Consider the following 12336-nt stretch of genomic DNA (forward strand, 5'->3'; position numbering starts at 1 on the left):
TGGGGTTACAACATTGTTTTGTATTTTTTATAATGGCCCCATATCCTATCCTATCTTATAATATTGCTCAGAGGTGTTAGAACTATAACAATAATATTCCATGGGTTATGTTACACAGGTATTGAATATTAAACATATTGGACACAAGCTGTGAACGTTTGGTTACAGGATCTCCAATCTAGGAACCCATGTGATAAAATTAAATTAAACAAATAAACATGTGTGTGTGTGTGTGTGTGTGTGTGTGTGTGTGTGTGTGTGTGTGTGTGTGTGTGTGTGTGTGTGTGTGTGTGTGTGTGTGTGTGTGTGTGTGTGCTGTCAGAAACCAACTATGTCCAAAATATAAACTTTTCAGGAAATGAAAAAAACCTTTGCCTCATCAAAGTTGGTATGGTGACTTAATACATTGTCAGATACTTGAATGTGTCCTTATATTATCATCACTTTACCCAAATACAGCTCAAGTGGAGTTTGAGCTCAATGGGGGACAACTCCACAAGTTGGAGTTAGGTGGTTTGTCCGACAGTTTTAGGATCCAATAGAGTTAGGAGGTTTAGTCAGAATAGCTTTTTCAATACTTTTTATTGGTTCAATATTTGTAAAACCCCCACACAGACATAAAGGGTGTTCAATAACACAATAAAAATAGCTGGTTTCTGCCCGACAGCGACAATATATATATTTATATTTGTATACTAGAGGTTCGGGCCAGTATGCGGCCCTCACACCTACCTCGCGCCACCAATCCGACAGATTTGTCTGAGTCATAGTGTCGGGGGCTTTGTCAGAGTACCCGTTGTACCCGTCTACCTGTGTCCCTTTTATGCCCATTGCCCATATATGGAGATCTCTGTATCTGCTCCATGTCCAATTTGTGCCCATATCCATATATGCATACTGTAGTGTATATGGACATATCAGTCGGATCAGTAGTTCTGGACAACCGCATTTCCGAACGACTCAACGGCGGGCACCACACTCGGATCTCCATATATGCCTATATATGGGTGTATCAAGTTTGTTTTTGGTTATGCCTGAGTCATAGTGACGTGGCCGTGGTCCTGCCTTTATGGGCGTAATGGCGTATCGGGTTTGTTTATGGTTATGTCTGAGACGAGTCATAGTGACGTGGCCGTGGTTTTGCCTATATATGGGTTCATCAGGTTTGTTTATGGTTATGTCTGAGTCATACTGACTGGCACTAGAGTTTATCTGGGCCTAATGACCAAAGCAAAGAGCAGAATAAAACAGCAACCTTCTCTGGTTAGAATGGCTGTGCCATGAGGTCCAGCAGCATGTATGTATACGTGTGTGTGTGTGTGTGTGTGTGTGTGTGTGTGTGTGTGTGTGTGTGTGTGTGTGTGTGTGTGTGTGTGTGTGTGTGTGTGTGTGTGTGTGTGTATGTATTTTCATACATACATACATACGTACGTACGTACGTACTTACGTATGTATGTATGTATGAAAATACATCCTGCTATTTTCACTCTGAGAGGGTAAACATTTACTCTAATGGACATGCCATTGAGTTCAATTAACCCTGAGGATTTTACTGTACAAGTGAGCCTAATAAAACCTGACACAAAGATAACCCCAGCATACGTAAGGAACGCCGTTGTGACGGACACGGTCGCGGTGACATTGTAACCCGATTACCCTGTAACCTGACAACCCAGTTTTTATGTAGATCCAAGTAGATCATTTATCTTTAAACTCTGCATCTTACTGCTGAGTGTGTGTGTGTGTGTGTGTGTGTGTGTGTGTGTGTGTGTGTGTGTGCGTGCGTGCGTGCGTGCGTGCGTGCGTGCGTGCGTGCGTGCGTGCGTGCGTGCGTGCGTGCGCTCGCACGTGCTGAAGATCTTCCAGAAACTAAGTAACAAGTGCTTATTTTACCTTTTAATCAGAATCGTGATGCCTTGGAAGCGGGGCAGGAGAATTGGCCAAACAAAGCCAAACAGCCAGTGGGTGAGGAGATTGGGGTGAAGCAGCCAATCGGTCCACAGAGGGCAGGTTTTGACATGATCTACACAATAGAGGATGTTCCACCCTGGTATTTGTGTATACTGCTGGGTCTACAGGTACACACACACACACACACACACACACACGCACGCACACACACACACACACACACACACACACACACACACACACACACACACACACACACACACACACACACACACACACACACACACACACACACACACACACACACACACACACACACACACACACACACACACACAATATCCAAATACCTTTGATTTATTTTCTAACCTTTAACCCATAACCCTGTAGATCCTATCTCAGAAACAGCCCCTGTACTGTTTTCAGGTTCATGATCAAAACTAGAATGCAACTAATCAAATGAATAGTCGGTGATAGATGTATCCACACGTTTCCTAGGCTGTGTGGGCATCACTTCCTGTCGATTTCATTGGATGTCATTGGATTTCATTGGATTTCATTGGATCAAATCGACAGGAAGTGATGCCCACACAGCCTAGGAAACTTGTGGATAGGTGTGCCCAGAGCATAGTAGTGTCGCGTGGCCAGACTGTTGTTGCCTCCCACAATTTTCAAATGTTTCCGGTCATACAGTCTGGGACTCGGAAGCTCTGATCATGATTAGAATATAAACCGGATGTGAAGCTTCCTCCCCACTTCCGTTTCGTCTTTACAGTCGCGCACATTTATCCGACTATAAATCAAAATCATTTAAGTGTATTTAGCTTGCTGCTTAGCAGAAATGGAGATTAAAAAAGAAAATGTAAAGATATTTTAAAATATATTTTCGTGAACGGAAGTGCCAGTTTCCTCAATCGGATTTCGGGAGTTGTAGTTCCAGACTCTATATAGCATTCGGAGATTGTGGAATAGTTGTCTGGCTACGCGAGACTAAGAGCATAGAGACACACGGCCGGAAGCGGAAGGCCTACAAATTCACGCCACTTTTGAGACAGCGCCGCTACTCGAGGTCCTTTAGAACTATGAACTGCAGCTGCCAATGCATTCCCTATGAGGATATGAGAGGATATTGATTTAAATAAAAATATGTTTCCAAATGTATGGAGTGTCTTTGTCAACATATCTTCTTGTTTTCTTAATAGTTGATGTGTTTCACATTTAATTTGCCACTTTAACGAGTTACCCATAATGTTAACACAGCAGAGGGTAGACGGCAGACAGACAAGTTGTCGCATTTCAGTGACATCACTGTCTTTACGAGCGCCGACCAGTGGCGTACCCACTATAGAGGCAGGACAGGCGGTCGCCTCCCCTAGAAACCCCAAACAACCCGAAAATCCAACTTCTTTGTTTCTGAGTGTATATACACATGCAATACCTCCATTTTGACTAATTGTGGGGTGGGGGATTCATTTCTGATATTGTTATGACCACTTTGGGTGATGTTGACCTTGAAAGGTCCTTGACCATAACTTGGCCATTGTTAGGACTAAAAACAGGTGCAATTAAGACTAATTCAACTAATTCTGACATTTATAATTCCTTTCTGATATTGTTTTGACCATTAAGGAGCATCTTGTCATTGAAATATCAAAGTCAATGTCATTTTTCAATAACTCAGTTACTCAATAATTGTGTTCTTCACAATCACTTTCATTGTATTTTTTTTTCAATAATGATTTGTTTTATTTATAACAAATGACATACACATGAGACATATAACAATTATAAATATCCCCTTTAACTTTTATTTTAATTTGGAAATGAGCAAATAAGAGTGTTATAGACCTACAAAATGAAATACAAATAAAATCATAACACAAAATCAAACTAGAAAAAGTGCTCCTCGGAGCACAAGTCTCCGCCAGGTCAGGTAGGTTATTATGGCCTCGCGGTAGCGCTATAACAGGCCAATGTGAAAAGGAGGGCATTTCTTCCTTGGCAAAGTGGGAATCTATGCGGAAAATTTTATGGAAATCGCATGCTGCGTTCAGGATTTGAGACATTTTGTTCAAAACGAACCAATCCAGCAAACTTTGGCAGGTGTGTGTTTATGACGAGGAGCACCCACGGGATCGGTGTCTACGACGTCATGTGTGTGTGTTGTGCCTTGGGATATTTAGCTATGCACACTTCTCTGGGGCATGACATGATCTGTTTACTGGGTTGTACGTACAGTATGTCTAAAAAGAACAGGAGCACTCAAAAATGTGGAGGAGAGGATAAAAAGTTATGCTGATTATTATATAAAGCGCGAGAACTGAACCCGATCACTCCCTGATGAAGACCATGACACTTGTGTGACGGCATAAAGTCCACCTACCACACAGATGGACTTTTGGTCAAATTGACCTTTTTTTCCTGCGTTATCATTGGCCACTGTCTCCCCTCGGGGCTCCACACGTCCTAACACCTTCTTCCCCACGCAGCGGGGATACCATAGTCTTATAGATATTATTTCAATCCCACTCACATCTCACAGGTATACTACGCTTCATTTGGCTTAGAGACAGAAAGCTAAATCTGATATATAACTTCAGTTACACATATTAACTTAAAAAAAACAAAAAATACAAACATATACCACACACTGTAGGCCTACAGTAGTAGTCACTACAACACTCACTTCTACTGTACAGTATGTCACAGGAGCAATCCATATGAATTCAACAGTTAAAGCATTATTCCTTTTCACATTGGCAAAGTAATCACCTCTTCCGGCCGTGTGTGTCTAGGGTGTGCCAATGCGCAAGAATAGACAGTAGTCAACCTAATTCTAACACACCCATTATTAATTTAATTAGCTGCAGCTGCTTGCTTACATCACCATGTCAATCTTATGCCATGTTTTTACATCACCATGTCAATCTTATGCCATGTTTTTACATCACCATGTCAATCTTATGCCATGTTTTTGCCTTGCTGTGGTTTTTTACCTCTGAACTGGAAAACAAACTAAATAAGCAAAAGGTTTCATGCCTCAAAGTGAGGACCAGCATTTTGCTCTTTTGTGACCTCATCTTTCTATTCTTGTGAAGACATCTATAGTACTCACATAGGAAGCACTGATTTACTACATTCTTACAGAACCCTGAAGCAACAAAAAATAAAGTTCATGGCAGAAAAAGGATTTTAACTATGTCTCGCACTACAGTCACAAATAAAGTTGAACTTGGCTTCCTTCTCAGCACTACCTGACATGTTTCAGCGGCACGATAGCAGTTCCATTCCTCCTGGCCCAGGCCATGTGTGTGGGTGAGGACCAGAACACTGTCAGCCAGCTGGTAGGAACCATCTTTACCTGCGTTGGCATCACCACCCTCATCCAGACCACCTTTGGCGTGAGGTATAGAGAATATGTATGTGTGTGTGTGTGTGCAGCTCTTCATTTAATTTTTTCCACCATCATATCTGGTAATCTCAATTTATGTAAATAAAGTTTCCCCATTATACCTGAAAAACAAAAACTAAGACTAAAACTAAACGAAAACGAAACAAAAACTAGTTGAGAACCCATATAACTATCTATACTGAACTGAAATAAAACACCTAATTGAAAAACGAATGACTATTAATAACTCTGGTGTCAGCGCTTTGTGTAAGTACATTGGTACTACTAAATTAGTAGTGTGTCAATATTGCAAGTGTTTGGTGTTCTAATCCCATTGACTCAATACACTGTATGTCAAAAATGAATATGGTAATGTTTTGGATTAACGTACAAATGAAAAGTGTGTGTGTGTGTGTGTGTGTGTGTGTGTGTGCGTGCGTGCGTGCGTGCGTGCGTGCGTGCGTGCGTACGTACGTGCGTGCGTGCGTGCGTGTGTGTATGAAGACTCCCTCTGTTCCAGGCCAGTGCATTGGCCTTCCTGATACCAGCACAGGCCATTCTGGGTCTGGACCGCTGGAAATGTCCCCCTGAAGGTACTAGGATGGCTGCGTCCTGTCTGCGTGTGTCTACATGGCATGTGTCTAACCTCTGTGTCTCCTTCTGTCAGTCTGTCAGCCTGTCAGTCTGTCTGTCTGTCTGTCTGTCTGTCTGTCTGTCTGTCTGTCTGTCTGTCTGTCTGTCTGTCTGTCTGTCTGTCTGTCTGTCTGTCTGTCTGTCTGTCTGTCTGTCTGTCTGTCTGTCTGTCTGTCTGTCTGTCTGTCTGTCTGTCTGTCTGCCTCCCTCTCCCTGACTCACTGTCTGTATGTGTTTGCCTTTGGGACTCACACTGTTCTTTTAGTTTTATTCAATTTAGTAAAATAAATGGGTTATTTGTTGCTTTTTTGCTGTGAGACACCCTTTTTGTGATCATTGATTTACAATGATACTCTCAGATTTGTGCTCCTTTTCTAGGTTGACATTGTATGTACGGATACATTACATGTTAATATTTCTGAACTAAAAGTAATTATCAAGTCAACATTGCTAGATATGGACATTATTTTGTTGAATCAACATATTAATGTCAAGTACTATGTGACATTTTGCCAACATTTCTTATTGAGTGGACTTGGTCCATATGGTTCATAAGAAGAATGCATTGCATTTATGTCCTAAAAAACACACCCCTCCAGGTGAAACACCTCGTTTTCAGGGAGTCCCCATGTTCCTCAGCCAGACTTTTGGTTTCTGTTCTTAAAGTGTGCCAATTGATACCATTAGTGCCATTGATTGTCTGTCCTGTATTTCCTCTGCAGAAGAGATTTATGGGAACTGGAGTCTTCCTCTGAACACATCCCACATCTGGCATCCCCGCATGAGAGAGGTAGAGAGACCACTGTAGCAACAGAAGAGAGAGGGAAAGTCTGTATTGTCTTAAGTATTATTATCTGCGGGCGCTCGGGTGGCACAGTGGTATAAGTGCTTGCCCACCACTGTGGAGGTTGTGGGTTCGAATCCACCGTGGTGCATCCGGCTTTGTCGTACGTCTATATACGAACACAATTGGCCCGTGTTTGGGGGAGGGGAGCCGGGCGGGAGGGTGTTATCACTGCACATATTCGTACGGGCTGGGGTGGCACCTGTCAGCAGGGAGTGATGGGTGGAAGGAGTAGGATGAAGGCTCTATATGTCCGCCCTGTGGGGGCTCCTCACTGGCCGGTCAGTCAGTAGGATACAACAGCGGTCACAGCACACACATGTGTGTAGGGAGGAATCAATTGGTGTAAAAAGCAAAAGAAAACCAACAAAAAACACAGCAACAGTAAACAATGGTAGGCACTAAAACAGCATCAATACCAGCACCAGTAGTGATATCAGTAATAGTAATACATCAGCAGCAGTAGAATTAGTAGTACAAGAAGTAGTAGTTGTAGTAATAACACTTGTAGTATCAGTAGTAGTAGATGTATATCTAGTGGCAGATGAATAGCTGTAATTGCAAATGTAGAAATTGTAAATAGACAGACGGACGGACGGACGGACGGACGGACGGACGGACGGACGGACAGAGATGGACAGGCAGACTTCTGCAGACAGGCTATCAGACAGACAGAAAGTCTGATAGACTGACCTACAGTCATACTGTGAAGTTTGTAATATTGCTGTTACCCTCCCCAGATCCAGGGGGCGATAATCGTGTCCAGTGTGGTGGAAGTTTTTATTGGTTTGCTGGGTCTACCAGGACTGCTGTTGGACTATATCGGCCCTCTGACGATCACCCCAACAGTCTCACTTATTGGCCTATCTGTCTTCAATACAGCCGGAGACAGAGCTGGATCTCACTGGGGACTATCAGCACTGTAAGTGAGTGTCTGTCTGTCTGTCTGTCTGTCTGTCTGTCTGTCTGTCTGTCTGTCTGTCTGTCTGTCTGTCTGTCTGTCTGTCTGTCTGTCTGTCTGTCTGTCTGTCTGTCTGTCTGTCTGTCTGTCTGTCTGTCTGTCTGTCTGTCTGTCTGTCTGTCTTTGTGTGATGATGTCTGTCTGTCAATCTCTGTCTGCCTCAGCAGGCATGACTGTCTGCCATTCTGTCTGCCTGTCTATGTCTCTCTCTGCTTGAGTCTATCTGTCATTGGATGTATGTACTAGAGTATAGACAGACAGACTGACTGACAGATAACAAGACATAAAAACATAAAAGTCAAGACACATATATGTCTTTATCTAACTGTGAGTGTGTGTGTGTGTGTGTGTGTGTGTGTGTGTGTGTGTGTGTGTGTGTGTGTGTGTGTGTGTGTGTGTGTGTGTGTGTGTGTGTGTGCGTGTGTGTGTTTGCTCATGCGTGTACAGGTGTATTTTCCTGATTGTGCTGTTTTCCCAGTACCTGAGGGAGTGGTCACTTCCTTTTCCCAGCTACAACAGGAAAAGGGGATTCTTCACCAGCAGAGTTCATGTCTTCAAGATGTTTCCTGTAGGAACACACGCAAGCACAGACACAGACACACACACACACACACACACACACACACACACACACACACACACACACACACACACACACACACACACACACACACACACACACACACACACACACACACACACACACACACACACACACACACACACACACACACACACACACACACACTCACTCTCTCTCTCTCTCTCTCTCTCTCTCTCTCTCTCTCTCTCACTCACTCACTCACTCACTCACTCACTCACTCACTCACTCACTCACTCACTCACTCACTCACTCACTCACTCACTCACTCACTCACTCACACACACATACACACAACACAAGTTGTTATACCGTACAACAGTAACTAGCTATAATATGCATTGTAATCGTCACCTAATTTGATACCTAAATTCCCCTTTCTGTCTTTTTCTGTCTCTCTTTTCTTCTCTCTCCCACTCTTCCCCCCTCCTTATATTATTTCTCTCTATTCAGATCATTCTAGCCATCACGGTGGTGTGGTTGGTCTGCTATGTCCTCACACTGACCGACATGTTGCCTAGTGATCCCAATAGCTATGGACACAAGGCTCGGACAGACGCCCGTGGTGACATCATGAAGATGTCACCCTGGTTCCGGGTCCCATACCCTTGTGAGGAAGTTTCCCCATTGGCAATCATTTTGATTAAATATTATCCAATCAACAACTGCTTTGATTACATGTTGCCCAATCACCAACCAATCACTCAACTATGGGGGCATCGACTTTAATATGGGGCCTGGGGTTTGAGCACTCGCTGGTGAGATACTGTACATATAAACAGGCAGACCATCAGGCAGTCTCATTACAATAATGTTCTATCACTTGCGGCTCAACTCAATTTTTTTCCCTAGTGAAATAGATGCTGTGCCAGTGACCGGTGAGGTCAAGTCAAGTCAAATTTTATTGTAGCCCAATATCAGAAAACATGTCAATATCACATGAACCGGAAAAATATCAAGTCATTGCAGAAATGGGTAAAATAAGCTTCTCCCACTCATGCCCTCCCACTTCCTACCTACTGCCGACAGGTCAGTGGGGGTTGCCAACGATAACGGTAGCTGGGGTGCTGGGGATGTTCAGTGCCACTCTGGCGGGTATCGTGGAGTCTATCGGTGATTACTATGCCTGTGCTCGTCTCTCTGGAGCCAAACCCCCTCCCGTCCATGCCATCAACAGGTCAGATACTACTGGCATACACACATGCGCGCACACGCATGCACATACACGTTTGTAATACCATACTTGTGAGGACATCAATATTTTAGGTCGGTATCCAAAATAGCCAAAAATGGCATGTTGTGAGCTTGTAAATCAACCATAAAACACCTAAGTTGTGCTTATCTGGCCTTAAGTGTAGTGATACAAGTACACACTCAATCACGCACTCAATCACGCACGCACGCACGCACACACACACACACACACACACACACACACACACACACACACACACACACACATACACACAGTATTATTTGTGTTTGTTATTGTTATTTTGTGGACTGCTGTTGCCGCTGTGTCATCTCATTGTTGATTATTGTTGCTTGTTGTGTGCTGTTACCAGGGGGATCTTCACTGAAGGTGTGTGCTGTATCATCGCAGGCCTTTTGGGAACAGGAAACGGATCCACTTCCTCTAGCCCAAATATAGGTGTGCTGGGCATCACCAAGGTAACTGAGGCCACACCTCCCCTGTACAGTCAAAGTGTTCCTGTGTTTGTATATCGTCGCTGTCGGGCAGAAACCTCTTATCTCCCTATTTAAACGTTTGTCGCAAATGAACGCCTTGCTTGATCATACTACAGCGTCAAACAAAAGCATCTTTCAGTAAGTAGCAGATCCACAAGCTCGAAACGCGGTTTTGCTACTTTTTGCTTTTTGAATTTGAATCCTGAAAAGTCACAGTTTTTATCCAGTTTTGTTTCAACCCAACAGAGACACTGTGGTGGTAATGTCAAACCCAGCTCACTCTATCCTGCTATCTGTAGCCATTATGCAGCTACAACATCCCTGCTACTTCCTAATACACATTTATGTAAAAGTTCTGATTGTTGTCTATAATATGCAGCCAAAAGACCAATGCATACTACATCAGAACAGACAACGTTTGCTCGGTTCGGGGAGCCCTTCCGAACTGAACTGTTCTGGTGGACTGTACCTTTATTAAGTAACGTCCTCCTTAGCTGCAATTACAGTCCCCAACGAGTATCAACTTGACAACTTGTTGTGATGTTGTCTGGTAACCAGTTGATTATGTTTTTGGAGTTCAAAATCAACTACCTTTAAATCTTCTCCTGTGCATGTAACATTTACTGTATTGTACTGTCCTTTATTGTTCTCTCCTCCAGGTTGGCAGCAGGAGGGTGGTTCAGTATGGAGCAGCTATCATGCTTCTGTTGGGAACTGTAGGGAAGTTCACTGCTCTGTTCGCTTCTATTCCAGACCCCATCCTTGGTGGGATGTTCTGCACTTTATTTGGTGAGTTGATATTTAGGGGAAAGAAATATTATAATATAATTTGTGCTGTAGGTGGTGTGTTTATTTTATTTAAGTAGTCACATCTGGCCTGAGTGAAACTACTTAGACTGGAGTGGACTAGGTCTGACTAGACACCTGTTGTCGTGCATTGATTCTTTTTAACACAATAAATCGGCCAACATTGCATTTTGTTTGCAAAGTTGCCACTGTTCTCTATTTACTTAAAAATATATCCGCTAGCAGAGGTCAGCAACAACTCCATGTTCACTGGCTGTTCAGATTTTGGTTGTTAGCGTTGGAAATCAGCTTTCCACCACGTCCCATAACATTTCTGATCTGTTGACGGTGACACAGAAGAAGCATCAGCTCCTCCACAAAGATGATCGAAACATTCATAAAGGAAAGCATGCTGTCTAGTCTTACGAACTGTGCTGATGTTAACTGTGTTACATTTGATGTAGTTGGTGTACAGTAAATTCAAGTTGAAATGCTCCATTTTAACCTAACATTTGTCAGATGGTGGATTAGGAGAGCGTATAGCTCCCTCTTGAGGCCACATTAGGCTGGTAAGCAGAACAGAAAAGGCCTGCCAGTAGCCATAATATTGTAAATACTTCTGGTTACACTGACCAGTTTTAGCACTGATAGAGCCAAGAGCTTGACCTTAAACATATTTAACCCTTTAGCAAAAGAGCTTTCAGTCATCTTATAAAATCAATCAAGGCTGTAAGATAACTTAAAATTAAGTGATAGTTCATCTATGGAGCACTGGCCCATTCTTTGTTGTTCTGAGAAAAAGTCACTGTTATATTGTAATATAATGTAATGCAATGTAATTTAATCTTATATAAATTCATAAAGTGTGTCTGTGATCTGTAGGTATGATCACAGCAGTCGGGCTGTCCAACCTCCAGACTGTAGATCTGAATTCATCCAGGAACCTGTTTGTTCTTGGTTTCTCCATGTTCTTTGGCCTCATGCTTCCGAACCACTTGGAGAAAAATCCCGGGAGCATCAACACAGGTATGACATACAAGCTCACACACAATCTGCGTGTTACAATCTGTGTGTGAACTCTCCCCATCTGTCTGTATTCAGCTTGAGGGAAGTCTGTGTGTAAGGTGTCACCCTAAATGTATCTTTATCTGTTATTTAAAGAAAGTCATGGCGTGCTCCATGTTTTCCTTCGTCAGTGCTACCAAATGTTACCACATGCAATAGAACACGCTGACAGATTGTTGCAGCTTGTCAGTGATGTCAAACAAGTTCTGTATTCATGCCAGGAAATGCAATTAAAGGATTGCAGCTAAAGATTATTCAAAAAAATCAATATATACACATGTTCCACCTAATTAATCTAGGCAATTACTTCAGACCATATATTGACAGTAAAATAAGAATTATGGCAAATGCTCTTCGCAAGTTATCTGAACCGAAGCTAACATCTTGAAATAACTTTGCCCAGCAGACAAAAACAACTTATCTGTTTGCAAAAAACTAATAATATTTGATACATT

At 42.8% G+C, this 12336-nt stretch overlaps 1 protein-coding gene across 1 annotated transcript in view; it reads left to right on the plus strand.

Moving 5' to 3' along the window:
• Positions 1–1078: 1078 nt before the first annotated feature.
• slc23a1 (solute carrier family 23 member 1) overlaps positions 1079–12336 on the plus strand; it is a gene marked incomplete at both ends in the record, with an annotated part of 15646 nt that continues 4388 nt past the window's right edge. The window contains 12 exons of the mRNA XM_080436023.1: positions 1079–1090; positions 1905–2078; positions 5160–5317; positions 5807–5895; positions 6658–6725; positions 7520–7701; positions 8188–8308; positions 8795–8951; positions 9371–9518; positions 9907–10012; positions 10690–10819; positions 11699–11842. Of these exons, the coding sequence (XP_080292149.1) occupies positions 1079–1090; positions 1905–2078; positions 5160–5317; positions 5807–5895; positions 6658–6725; positions 7520–7701; positions 8188–8308; positions 8795–8951; positions 9371–9518; positions 9907–10012; positions 10690–10819; positions 11699–11842 (1489 nt within the window). The remainder of the gene's footprint in view (positions 1091–1904; positions 2079–5159; positions 5318–5806; positions 5896–6657; positions 6726–7519; positions 7702–8187; positions 8309–8794; positions 8952–9370; positions 9519–9906; positions 10013–10689; positions 10820–11698; positions 11843–12336) is intronic.

This window comes from Gymnoscopelus braueri (assembly GCF_963280865.1).
Source record: "Gymnoscopelus braueri genome assembly, chromosome: 8".
Classification (NCBI taxonomy): domain Eukaryota; kingdom Metazoa; phylum Chordata; class Actinopteri; order Myctophiformes; family Myctophidae; genus Gymnoscopelus; species Gymnoscopelus braueri.